Source organism: Pisolithus orientalis (assembly GCF_024613125.1).
Source record: "Pisolithus orientalis strain OTSU chromosome Unknown F5J12scaffold_5, whole genome shotgun sequence".
In the NCBI taxonomy this organism is placed as follows: Eukaryota; Fungi; Basidiomycota; class Agaricomycetes; order Boletales; family Pisolithaceae; genus Pisolithus; species Pisolithus orientalis.
Genome location: NW_026260786.1, coordinates 1,249,894 through 1,262,906, shown reverse-complemented (window position 1 = coordinate 1,262,906; position 13,013 = coordinate 1,249,894). Strand labels below are relative to the sequence as shown.

The following is a 13,013-nucleotide window of genomic DNA, read 5'->3' as shown; positions in this document are numbered from 1 at the left end:
AATAAAAAAAATTGGGACTGGGGGCAGGGCATTCAACTGGGTATCATATATTAAGTGCCCTTGGACCTCTTCCTCTCTCTTCAACTCCCTCTTCCACACGTACTTCGATCGAGGCGAGCACCTTACCAGCCCTCTAAATGTCTGTTGAAAACGGAGACGCCATCCACGAAAGTGGTATTGCTACACGTCCATTGACCCTTTCCCTTGGAAATGCCAGAGTACGCGTACTCTTTTAGATATTTTTTATCGGTCTTGTCGTTGACGAATATTAGGTTTCAATCCCCGTGTCTGCTTCTCGCGACGAGTGGATTGCTGCTGAGGTTCTTAGAGATGACTTCCTCTCTCAGTCGCAGACCAGCGCTAATACTGTAGACGATGCTTCCGAAGAGAACGACGTGTTGCAGGCAGAGGTTGTCCTCTTTGCACGCTTTTTGTCCTTTGTTGCGCGACGGTTATTAGACGATGCGCAGTATACCAAGGCCTCCACGTCCTTGCTTCTCGATGCTTTTACGCACTTTGTCTCCAAGTATCTCAGTGACACTGATCTCTTTTCATTTATCAATGCGTTTGACGGAGATGTACGGAACGCGGTTCTAGCTGCCTTCTTTTCTGCGCGCGCAACACTGGAGCAACAGAATATCACCGCTATTCCTAAACCTTTGGCGTCTGCTCTCTTTACTGCGGCTTCCAAAGGTGATGCGTCCATATACGCGCTCTTCGGGGGCCAAGGAACCAACGAGGTTTACTTCGACGAACTCCAAGCACTCTACGACTCATATGAACCCTATGTTTCTCCTCTAATTACCGCCGTCACCAACGAGGTCCTAATCCCCCTTGTCTCGGCACATGTATCCTCAAGCTACTACAACTATGGCATGGATGTCATTTCCTGGTTGTCGGGAGCCGTTGTTCGCCCCTCAATTGCGTACCTCGCGTCTATCCCGATTTCCTTACCCCTTATCGGGTTGACCCAGCTCATACAGTATTTGGTCATCTGCCGGATCTCAGATTTGACCCCAGGACAGCTTCGTGGTTGTCTTGCTGGCACGACTGGCCACTCCCAAGGTGTGGTCTCAGCGGTGGCGATCTCTGCATCCAGCAGCTATGAATCATTCGATATCAACGCGAAGAAGGCCCTGCGTTGGCTCTTTTACTGTGGTATGCGTGGTCAGGAGGCGTTCCCCGTACTGGCCCTCGAACCCAGCATCGTCCGTGACTCAGTAGAGGGCGGAGAGGGACAGCCATCGCCAATGCTTTCAATCAATGGCCTCGACCTATCGGCTCTCAAAATCCATATCAACGCGACTAACAAGCATCTCCCATCAAACTCTCAGCTTTCAGTTTCGCTGTATAATGGCCCGCGGAACTTCGTTGTCACCGGGCCGCCGCGCTCTCTCTATGGCTTGGTCACAAACCTGCGGAAAGTCCGTGCGCCAAGTGGCGCCGACCAGAGCAAGGTCCCGTACTCGCAGAGGAAACCTGCGTTTGGCGTACGTTTCTTAGTAGTCAATGCGCCGTACCACAGCGCATATATGGCAGAGGCTACCGACAAATTGTGCAATGAAGATCTCCAGGGCGAAGAACTCTGGACTCCCGACGAGTTGGCGATTGCTGTATTCAACACGGAAGATGGTACGTGGTTACTGTGGATGTGCGAAGCGTGACATGACGTGTCCCTCAGGTTCTGACTTGCGCGAATTGACGTCTTCAATCACCCGGTCGTTGTGCGATCAAATATTCACTTCACCGATTCACTGGGATCTCGCAACCGGCTTCCCTGAGACCGCAACTCACGTCATCGATTTCGGTCCTGGTGGATTAAATGGCATCGGTCCCCTGACGGCTCGTAACCTAGAAGGTCGTGGCGTTCGTGTCATCACCCTTGGTGACAAGGGCCGAGGTGAGGCGGAGTTATTCGATGTCGACTGTGTTGAGTACGAAGAGTGGTGGAGCAAAAAGTATGCACCCAAATTGGTTAAGACGAGGTACGTGTTGGCCGTGGAAAGTGCAGTGTACTTTTGTTAATGGAGGCTTGCAGTGATGGTACCGTTCATCTCGACACGCGTTTCTCGCGGCTTCTGGGCAAGCCGCCGATCATGGTCGCAGGCATGACACCTACCACTGTGAAGGCCGGTTTTGTATCCGCCGTTCTTTCCGCCGGTTACCATATCGAACTTGCTGGTGGTGGCCACTATAACGCTGCTGCCCTCCGTGCGAAGGTTGCTGAAATTCAATCCAAGATTCCCGAGGGGGTTGGCATTACTCTCAATTCCTTATACATCAACCCCAAGCAATTCGGCTTCCAGTTCCCCCTGTGGCAAGAAATGCGACGCGAAGGCCTGCCAGTCGAAGGCTTTTGCGTCGCTGCTGGTATTCCCAGTACGGAGAAAGCGGTCGAGATTATTGACGGATTGCGCAACGCGGGCGTCAAACACGTCTCCTTCAAGCCTGGTTCCGTCGAGGGTATTCGGCAGGTGGTCAACATTGCTGCCGCTAATCCTGACTTCCCTATCATATTGCAATGGACCGGCGGTCGAGCTGGTGGCCATCATTCATACGAGGACTTCCATATGCCGATTCTGAAGACGTACAGTGCCATCCGTCAGCACGACAACATTTGTTTGGTTGGAGGGTCTGGCTTCGGTGGCGCCGACGATCTTTGGCCGTACCTCACTGGCGACTGGTCGAAAGACAAGTACAACACGCAGCCTATGCCTTTCGACGGTTTTCTATTCGCTAGTCGGGTCATGGTCGCAAAAGAGGCTCATACGAGTTCCTCTGTGAAGGATCTCATCGTCGCTGCTCCAGGTGTTGGCGATAAAGATTGGGAGAATACGTACGTGAAACCTACTGGTGGTATTCTCACTGTTCGCTCGGAGCTTGGGGAGCCCATTCACAAAGTCGCCACAAGAGCCGTAAAACTATGGAAGGAATTCGACGACACTGTTTTCAACATGCCAAAGGAAAAGCGTGCTGCTTGGTTGGCTGAGCGTAAAGCAGAGATAATTGAGAAACTCAACAAAGACTTCGCCAAGCCGTGGTTCGGGTGGAAGAAGGATGGTACCGTCGCCCACGATTTGGGTGATATGACATACGAAGAAGTCACCCTTCGCATGATTCGCCTCATGTACGTCGCTCAGCAAGATCGCTGGATCGACATTAGCTTGCGCAATCTCACCGGGGACTGGCTGAGGCGCATCGAGGAACGCTTTGCCGGTGTAAATGGGGGCACGAAGCCTAGCATTCTCCAGAGCTTCAACCAACTTAACACCCCTGCCGCATTTGTCACTGAGTTCTTTGGAAAGTACCCCGCCGCCACTGAGCAGCTTTTGGCTGCCGAAGATCGTGCATACTTCTTGACCATCTCTCAGCGGCCTGGTCAGAAACCCGCCCCTTTCATCCCCATTTTGGACGCGAATTTTGAGGTGTGGTTCAAGAAGGTCAGTGGAATGCTTTTCGATTATTATTACCTAACTTATCCCCATCTTTAGGACTCGCTTTGGGCTGCTGAAGATATTGATGCCGTCTTTGACCAAGACCCTCAACGTGTATGTATTTTGCAAGGCCCAGTCGCTGCCAAGTACTCCACAGTCAAGGATGAGCCTATCAAGGATCTTTTGGGCAACATCAACGCGAAGCTTGTGGAGCGTCTCTTGACGTGCTCATACGACGGTGACCTTGACGCCGTTCCCACGATAGACTATCTTGCGCCAGAACCAGAGGAACCTGACGTTCCAGACGATGTTGAAGTGGAAGAAAACTCAAAGCGGATCATCTACACGGTTGGTAGCAACCTTCCCGACATTTCTGAATGGCTCGACCTTTTGTCCGGTGACGAGCTGAACTGGTTGAAAGCACTCATAAGTTCTCGTACGATCGTCCAAGGGAGTGCATATATCGACAATCCGCTTCGCCGGGCCCTCCGTCCCCGTGCAGGCCAACGCGTGGTCATCGAACGCAAGAACGGCTCCCCTCTGTCTTTGACCGCCTGCGGTGCCGCGCGGTCGTTTGGTTTGCATAAAGACGATTTCAAGGCCGTAGAGATCAAGTTCTCATCCACTAATTTGATTGATGTTACCCTTTATGAGGATCGTCGTGACGTTTCCGTCCCCCTGTTCCTTCAGTTCAAGTATGTCCCCAGCATGGGTTCAATGGTGATTCATGAAGTCGCCGAAGCTCGCAACCGTCGCATCAAAGAATTCTACTGGAAGTTGTGGTTTGGTGACGACGAGCCTCTCCCAGAGATCGGCCTTCGTGAGACTTTAATTGGTCCTGAGGTAACGATTTCGGGCAAGGAGGTAGAAACGTTCTGCGGTGTCATTGGCAATCAGAACGAGGCATACAAGCTAGCTCGTGCGAACCGTGTCAGAGCCCCAATGGATTTTGCAATTGTCACCGGTTGGCAGGTAAGTGGACTCCGAGCATGGTTGGCACTCTCATAAAGTGGTTTTCAGGCTATCATGAAAGCGATCTTCCCCCCAGTCATTGACGGCGACCTCCTGAAGCTTGTCCACCTATCAAATGGTTTCCGCGTACTTCCTGGCACTGAACCTCTTAAGGATGGGGATGCTTGTATCGCTGAAGCTTGTATTACCTCCGTGAAGAATACGGACGCAGGAAAGGTTGTCCAAGTGAGAGGACATGTGTACCGTGACGGTCAGCGTATTATCGAAGTCACATCTTCCTTCCTTTACCGTGGCCGATTCATCGACTTCGAGAACACCTTTGAAACCGTTGACGAACCTGACTACGTCGTGGAACTGTCCAATGATGCCGTCGTAGGGGTTGTACAGTCGAAAGAGTGGTTGTGTTGGGAGGACGAATCTCAACCTGCCAAGGCTGGCATGACGCTTGTGTTTCGTGTACGCTCTGAAGTCACCTTCAAGGACAAGACATCTTACCGTGACGTTTGTGTCACGGGAGACGTGTTCCTCCGTGATCAGCTCAAGCGGCTTAAGAAGGTTGGCTCGGTAGACTTCAACCAGGAGGGATGCCAAGGCAATCCAGTTGTGGCGTACCTCCAACGACACGGTATACCGGAGGGCCGTCTCACTCCTTTGACGAATGAAGGTTATACGATGACCAACAACGTATCCACTGACTTCACTGCTCCCCTTACTAACGAGCCTTATTCAATCGTCTCCGGTGACTTCAACCCCATTCATATCAACCCATATTTCTCGGACTATGCGGCTCTACCAGGAACTATCACCCACGGCATGTGGTCCAGTGCTGCAACGAGGAAAGTTGTAGAGAATGTAGTAGCGGAAGGCAATCCCGCTCGTGTTATTGCGTGGGTTGCCCCTTGTTTTCTTTCCTTACTTTTTGCTAAACACCGCCCAGGTACGATGTTGGCTTCGTCGGAATGGTTTTGCCCGGCGATGAGCTTTCTGTCAAGATCCGCCATATTGGTATGCGCGACGGGAACATGGTTGTCAAAGTAGAAACGCTCAACCAGGGTGGTGAGAAGGTCATCGAGGGCACTGCCGAGGTGGCTCAGCCGACCACGGTCTACGTCTTCACTGGCCAAGGTTCCCAAGAACCGGGTATGGGTATTGATCTCTATAACTCTTCTCCTGCTGCCCGTGCTGTCTGGGATGGTGCCGATGCTCATTTGCGTGCCGTCTACGGCTTTTCGATCATCGAAATCGTCAAGGATAACCCGAAGGACAAGACCATTCACTTCGGTGGAATCAAGGGCCAAGCTATTCGCCAACGATACATGGACATGACTTACGATACTATGGATAAAGATGGCAACGTCAAGACGCTGCCCCTCTTCGCCGACATCGACACCCGCACGCCTAAATATACCTTCAGTCATCCAAATGGCTTATTGTTCGCGACTCAGTTCGCCCAAATCGCTCTCGTGGTCACCGAAAAGGCGGCCTTTGAGGACATGCGTGCGAAGGGTTTCGTGCAGAAGGACTGTGCATTCGCTGGTCACTCCCTCGGAGAATATTCCGCCCTGGCATCCATGGCGGACGTCCTTCACATTTCTGCGCTGGTTGACGTCGTTTTCTATCGCGGTATCACTATGCAGCGGGCCGTCGAGCGCGATGCTCAGAACCGTTCCAATTATGCCATGTGCGCTGTCAATCCCAGTCGTATTTCAAGAACTTTCAGTGAGACGGCGTTGCGCGAGGTTGTGGATACCATCGCCACCCGTACCGGCACTTTACTTGAAATCGTGAACTATAACGTTGAGGTGTGTGGAATCTCTACACTACTCAACTATATCCTGAAAAATTTGTAGGGTCAACAATACGTCTGTGCCGGCGAGCTGGTCGCACTTCAAACGATGACCAATGTCTTGAACTATCTTAAGATCCAAAAGATTGACATCGCGAAGGTGAGTTTGAGTGTGAATTTTTGCTGATTAACAACTAACGCGTATCTTCTGCAGTTGACGGAAACTTTCACTGTGGAGAAAGTGAAAGAGATGCTCTGCGACATCGTCGCTGAATCCTTCCAGCGTGCCCAGGACTTGCAGAAGGCCGAGGGTTATATCAAACTCGAACGTGGATTTGCTACCATCCCTCTCCCTGGAATCGACGTGCCTTTCCATTCTCGTTACTTGTGGGCCGGCGTGATGCCATTCCGCGCATGTAAGTTTCCATCGTAGTCAAAGATGTCCAGCGCTAACGCTCCAGTTGCGTAGATCTTTCGAAGAAAGTCAACCCCACCCTCCTCAACCCCGATATGCTCGTCGGGAAGTACATCCCGAACTTGGTTGCGAAGCCGTTCGATGTTAGCAAGGACTACGCACAGCTCATATATGATCAGACATCTTCTCCCCGTCTTGACAAAGTCCTAAAGAAGTGGGATCAAGAAAATTGGGCTGCTGCTGAACAACGGCAAAAACTTGCTTATATCATTCTCGTCGAACTTCTATCCTACCAGTTCGCTTCCCCAGTCCGGTGGATCGAGACGCAAGATCTCCTCTTTACTGAGTACGGATTTGAACGTTTGATCGAGCTTGGCCCCTCCCCCGTTCTTACTGGAATGGCATCGCGGACCCTGAAGGCGAAATACGAACCCACAGACGATGCAGTCAGCCGCAAGAGAGCTATTCTCTGTCATGCCAAAAACGCTCGCGAAATTTATTATCTTTTCGAAGATGAGGTCGCTGAAGTTCCTGTTGCAGAAGCTGTTCCTGCACCTATCGTTGCACCTGCGCCCGTGCCTGCTGCTGCTGCTACCTCCGCTCCCACGCCCACCGCAGCCCCTGCTGCTTCCGTCGAGGATGCACCTCTCAAAGCCGGAGATATCTTGACATCGATTATCGCTCAGAAACTTAAGAAGAAGATTGGCGAGGTCCCTCTAACCAAATCCATCAAAGACTTGGTCGGCGGCAAGAGTACATTGCAGAACGAGATACTTGGTGATTTGCAGGTTGAATTTGCCTCCGCTCCTGAAAAGGGTGAGGAGTTGTCGTTGGAGGAGCTTGGTTCAGCTCTCGGTGCTGGACACCCGGGCACGCTTGGCAAGTACACATCAGGTTTGATATCTCGTATGATTGGAGGAAAGATGCCAGGAGGGTTCAATGCCTCCGCCATAAAGGCTTACCTCTCGAAGACATGGGGGTTGGGTTCTTCTCGCGCAGACGGTGTTCTTCTTTTGGGTACGACGATGGAGCCTGCCAAACGCCTTTCTTCTGAAGGTGAGGCTAAGGCGTGGTTGGATACCGTCGTGTCCCTATATGCCCAACGCTCTGGTATATCGCTGAGCAGCGGAGGTGCTGGCGGTGCCGGTGGTGGCGCTGGTGGTGGCGCAGTTATCAACAGCGAAGAGTTCACGAAGTTTCAGGGCGAGCAAAACAAATTTGTCGCGCAACAGGTCGAGCTCTACATGCGTTATCTCAACCGTGACTCTCGTGCTGGCGAGATTGCGTATGACAAGGAGAAGGCGAACTCGGCTCAATTGCAAGCTCGTTTGGACGCCATCACAAGGGAACACGGCGACACCTACATCGATGGCATCCAACCTGCCTTTGACCCTCTGAAAGCACGTCACTTCGATTCCTCGTGGAACTGGGTCCGCCAAGATGCCCTTCTCATGTACTACGACATTATCCATGGACGTCTTACCACCGTTGACCGAGAACTTACTGCCCGCTGCATTGCCCTTTTGAACCGCGCTGACCCAGAGCTTCTGACGTATATGCAATATCACATCGACGGTTGTGACCCAAGCAAGGGTGACACCTACGCGCTTGCCAAGCAGTTCGGGCAGCAGCTCATTGACAATACCAGAGAAGTTGTCGGCCAGCCACCTGTTTACAAAGACGGTAAGGAAATCCATATCTAGTGCCTTAAAAGTCTAACAAGTATCTCAAGTCACATTCCCTACTGCTCCTCGCACCGAGGTCACAGCCAAGGGAGACATTGTTTACTCCGAGGTTGTTCGTGAGAACGTTCGCAAACTGGAAGCATATGTGGAAGAAATGGCCAGCGGTGACACGATTTCTACTGTGAACATTCAAAAAGTTCAGGAGGACGTACTCAAACTCTGGACAGTCGTCAAGTCGCAACCTGGAATCAGCCAGGATCAGAAGAACCGTATCAAGGCTTTGTATGAAGGTGTTGTCCGTTCGCTGCGGAAGGGTCCTGACCAGCCCCGTCAACGTCATCGCGACCGTCGTTCTTCCTCTCAGTTCCTCCGGCCTCAGGTCTCCACTGTCACATCTGTATCTGCCGACAAGGTGCCTCTTTTGCATCTCAAGCGCAAAGTTGGAAATAATTGGGAGTACTCGAGCAACCTGACCGGTGTATACCTCGACATTCTCCATGAAATTGCGACATCCGGGACGACTTTCAAGGACAAGAATGCTCTACTCACTGGTGTCGGCAAAGGTTCCATTGGCGTTGAGATCTTAAAGGGCCTCCTTTCCGGCGGCGCCCACGTTGTTATCACCACTTCCCGCTACAGTCGTTCCACCGTGGAGTATTACCAAGACATTTACCAAAGGTTCGGTGCTCGGGGTTCAGCACTCACTGTCGTGCCCTTCAATCAGGGGTCCAAGCAGGATGTCGAGGCACTCGTCGACTATATCTATGCTACTCTTGGCATGGATCTTGACTACATCCTTCCATTTGCCGCCGTTCCAGAGAATGGGCGCGAGATTGACGGCTTGGATGACAAATCGGAGCTCGCCCACCGTATTATGCTCGTCAACTTGCTGCGGATCTTGGGTGCCGTCAAGACCAAAAAAGCGTCGCGTCAGTTCGTTACTCGGCCTACCCAAGTTATTTTGCCACTGTCACCAAACCACGGTCTCTTTGGTAATGACGGCTTGTACTCGGAGTCGAAGATCTCGCTTGAAACCTTGTTCAACCGCTGGAACTCCGAAAGCTGGGGTGAATATCTATGCCTGGCTGGTGCTGTGATTGGGTGTGTAACTCGTTAAACCCAGCTCGGCACCTACAACTAACTCCCATCTTAGATGGACCCGCGGTACGGGTTTGATGGACGCCACTAATATAGTCGCTCAGGAAGTTGAAGCTTACGGTGTGCGCACCTTCTCCGCAAAAGAGATGGCATTCAACATCCTCGGTTTGATGCACCCACTGCTCTTTAGCATCACACAAGTGGAACCCATCTGGGCAGATCTGAACGGCGGAATGGATCGTCTCCCGGACCTCGCTGACATCACCACTCGCATTCGGATGGACCTGAATAAGAAGAGTGAGCTTCGCCGTGCCATCGCTCGTGACAATGCACTTGACTTTAAGGTCATCAATGGTGCTGAGGGCGAACGTGTGCTCCAGACTGTCAACGTTGTACCTCGTGCTAACTTCAAGTTCGATTTCCCTACTCTCGAACCTGCTTCTGCCTTCGAGGAACTCAGCAAACTGCGCGGTATCATTGACTTGGAAAAAGTCGTCGTCATCACTGGGTTCGCCGAAGTCGGCCCATGGGGTAGTTCGCGAACTCGGTGGGAGATGGAAGCTCGCGGAGAATTCACTATTGAAGGTTGCATCGAAATGGCATGGATCATGGGCTTCATTAAGCACTTCGACGGCCGCCTCAAAGACGGTGCTCTCCATGTTGGTTGGGTAGACGCCAAGACAGGAGAGCCTGTGGACGACAAGGACGTTAGAAGCCGGTATGAGAAGGAGATCCTCAGTCACGCTGGTGTCCGTCTAATTGGTGCGTATTTCTCCTTTCCCTATGAGCTATTGTTGAACCCGAAATGTAGAACCTGAATTGTTCCGTGGGTACGATCCCAAGAAGAAGGTGTTCAACCAGGAAATCGAACTGATCCATGATTTGGAGCCCATCGAAGTCGCTAAGTCGGAGGCGGAGAAATTCAAGTATGAACACGACGAGAAGTGTGATATCTGGGCTAGTGAAGGTGATCAGTGGTTTGTCAAGTTCAAGAAGGGGGCGCGTGTTCTCGTGCCGAAAGCATTCCGCTTCAGCCGTCTCGTCGCTGGGCAGATCCCTACCGGATGGCACGCTGGAAGATATGGCATACCTGCGGATATCATCGCACAAACAGATCGTGCCACACTTTGGGCCCTCGTCTGCGCCGCTGAAGCCCTCAACATGTCCGGTATCACTGATCCCTATGAGCTTTACAAACACGTGCATCCTTCCGAAGTTGGGACGTGTGTTGGTAGCGGTATGGGAGGTACGGAGTCGCTGGCAAAGATGTTCAAGGACCGCCGTGATGAGAAGGAAGTACAAAACGATATCCTTCAAGAAACGTAAGTTCTCTTTGATGACGAGGTAGATGGTTTACTGAGTCATTTTAGGTTCATCAACACTACCGCCGGATGGATCAATCTTCTCCTCATGTCTTCCAGTGGACCAGTCAAGATCCCCGTTGGCGCCTGGTAGGTGCAGGATAACTCTATTCCGCACGCCCGATATTTAGTGCCTTGCAGTGCCACTGCCTTACAATCGCTTGAGATTGCCTGTGACACCATTCTTTCTGACAAGGCCAAAGTGATGATCGCGGGTGGCTTCGATGATATCAGTGAAGAGGGTTCTTATGAATTTGCGAACATGAAAGCTACGAGCAATGCAGAAACCGAGTTTGCTATGGGACGCGAACCCACTGAAATGTCAAGACCCGCTACCACTACACGTGCAGGGGTGAGTTGACCGATACACACAGGACTACGTGTTGCTGACATCAGTGGTATAGTTCATGGAGTCCCAGGGTACGGGCATTCACATTGTTATGAGTGCCAAGACAGCACTTGAACTGGGTGCTCCCATTCGGGGAATCCTAGCATTCACGTCGACGTCAACGTGCGTAGACCTGCATTTTATTTGATGTTCGTATTGACTGGTTGGCAGTGACAAAGCCGGACGCTCCATTCCCGCTCCTGGTCGCGGCGCCCTCACTATTGCCAGAGAATTGCCTTCGAAATATCCTTTGCCATCACTCAGCATTGACTACCGTTCCCGTCAGATTGCGTTTAGGCGGAAGCAGATTTCGGAGTGGCTCTGTCACGAGCACACTCAGCTACAAGCCGAGATTGAGAGTCTGAAGGCGGAGAACAGTGCCGTCGACGAAGATTACTTTGCCGCCCGCGTCGCTGATATCGAGAAAGAAGCCCATCGGCAGGAGAAGGAGGTTCTCAGCACGTATGGTATGCTGGAAGGTTCTGACCCGCGTGTTGCTCCCATGCGCCGTGCACTTGCAGTGTGGGGTCTGACTGCAGATGACATTGGTGTCCTTTCTATCCACGGAACGAGTACTAATGCCAACGAGAAAAATGAGACAGAAATATGGCACAACACTCTCCATAGGATGGGCCGCACGCATGGCAACGCTGTTCCAGTCATGGCACAGAAGAGCTTACTTGGACACTCCAAGGGTGGATCCGCTGCTTGGCAGATGGCCGGTCTTCTGCAAACTGTCAATACTGGCATCATTCCTGGCAACCGGAATAGTGATAATGTCGACGCTAGATTTGAGGCCCACCATAATCTTATGTTCCCGTCACGATCAATCCATACAGATGGTATCCGTGCTGGTGTTATGGTACGGAAGTACCCCACTTGATTGCTGATGAAAGCTAATCTATCGTTTCATAGTCATCCTTTGGTTTCGGTCAAGTCGGCGGTACCGCACTCATCGTACATCCTCGTTACCTGTTCGCTGTGTTAGAGCCCTCCGCCTACGAGGCATACAGGGTCCGCAATCGATCTCGTGCCCAAGAAGCGTACAAGGTGATGACCGAGATGATGACCACGAACTCCTTGGTCAGAATCAAAGATGGTCCGCCCTACAGCCCTGAGCTGGAGCATGCTGTCCTCTTGAATCCCACGGCTCGCGCAACTTTCGACCCTAAGACCCGCAGCTATTCGTACACTGCCAACCTCAACAAGAACATTCCCTTTGACACTGCGAATGCCAAGACCGTAGCAAATGCACTAGCATTTAACTCTGCTTCCATTGGCGTCGGCGTTGACCAAGGTAACGTCATTAACTCACGGCAAATAAGTACACCAGCGACTAACCGTTTTTTAGAGCTCATTACATCTGTTCCCTCCTCCAACCCAACTTTCGTCGAACGCAATTTCACAGAGGCAGAGATCACTTATTGTCGTTCCCAACCTTCTCCCCAAGCCTCGTTCGCAGGACGGTGGGTTGGTAAGGAAGCCGTCTTCAAATCGCTAGGCGTATCATCGAAAGGCGCTGCTGCCGCAATGAAAGACATTGAAATTCTTCCCAGCGAGTCGGGTGTCCCAACTGTGACCCTCCACGGCGACGCAAAGGCGGCCGCGGAAAGCAAGGGAATCACCCGAGTGTTGGTGTCGTTGAGCCACTCTGAGGTAAGCAGACACGATTTACCGTATATTCCCCACCGCTAACAACGGTTTCAGACTGTCGCCATTGCTTTCGCTCAATCTTCGTAATGACTTAATTGCATACTACTACTATATACCACTAGATTTCATGCCAAGTGCACTCCTGAAAACTGTTTGTTCTATTCCACGTCGCATGTAACGTAGACATTTCATGACTGGATTACATTTCTTTTGGTATGCTT

General features: G+C 51.6%; 1 protein-coding gene across 1 annotated transcript; it reads left to right on the top strand.

Moving 5' to 3' along the window:
* Window positions 1–24: 24 nt before the first annotated feature.
* F5J12DRAFT_453870 (uncharacterized protein) lies at window positions 25–12,951 on the top strand. The gene is made up of 19 exons (XM_051739505.1): window positions 25–218; window positions 273–1,632; window positions 1,682–1,985; window positions 2,039–3,440; window positions 3,492–4,406; window positions 4,455–5,293; window positions 5,344–6,208; window positions 6,257–6,352; window positions 6,407–6,608; window positions 6,662–8,290; window positions 8,340–9,393; window positions 9,446–10,152; window positions 10,202–10,712; window positions 10,761–10,841; window positions 10,893–11,103; window positions 11,156–11,262; window positions 11,311–12,001; window positions 12,055–12,795; window positions 12,847–12,951. Exons 1-19 carry the CDS (start codon window positions 138–140, stop codon window positions 12,877–12,879), a joined length of 11,829 nt encoding a protein of 3,942 aa, XP_051603217.1. The 5' UTR covers window positions 25–137; the 3' UTR covers window positions 12,880–12,951.
* Window positions 12,952–13,013: the final 62 nt, after the last annotated feature.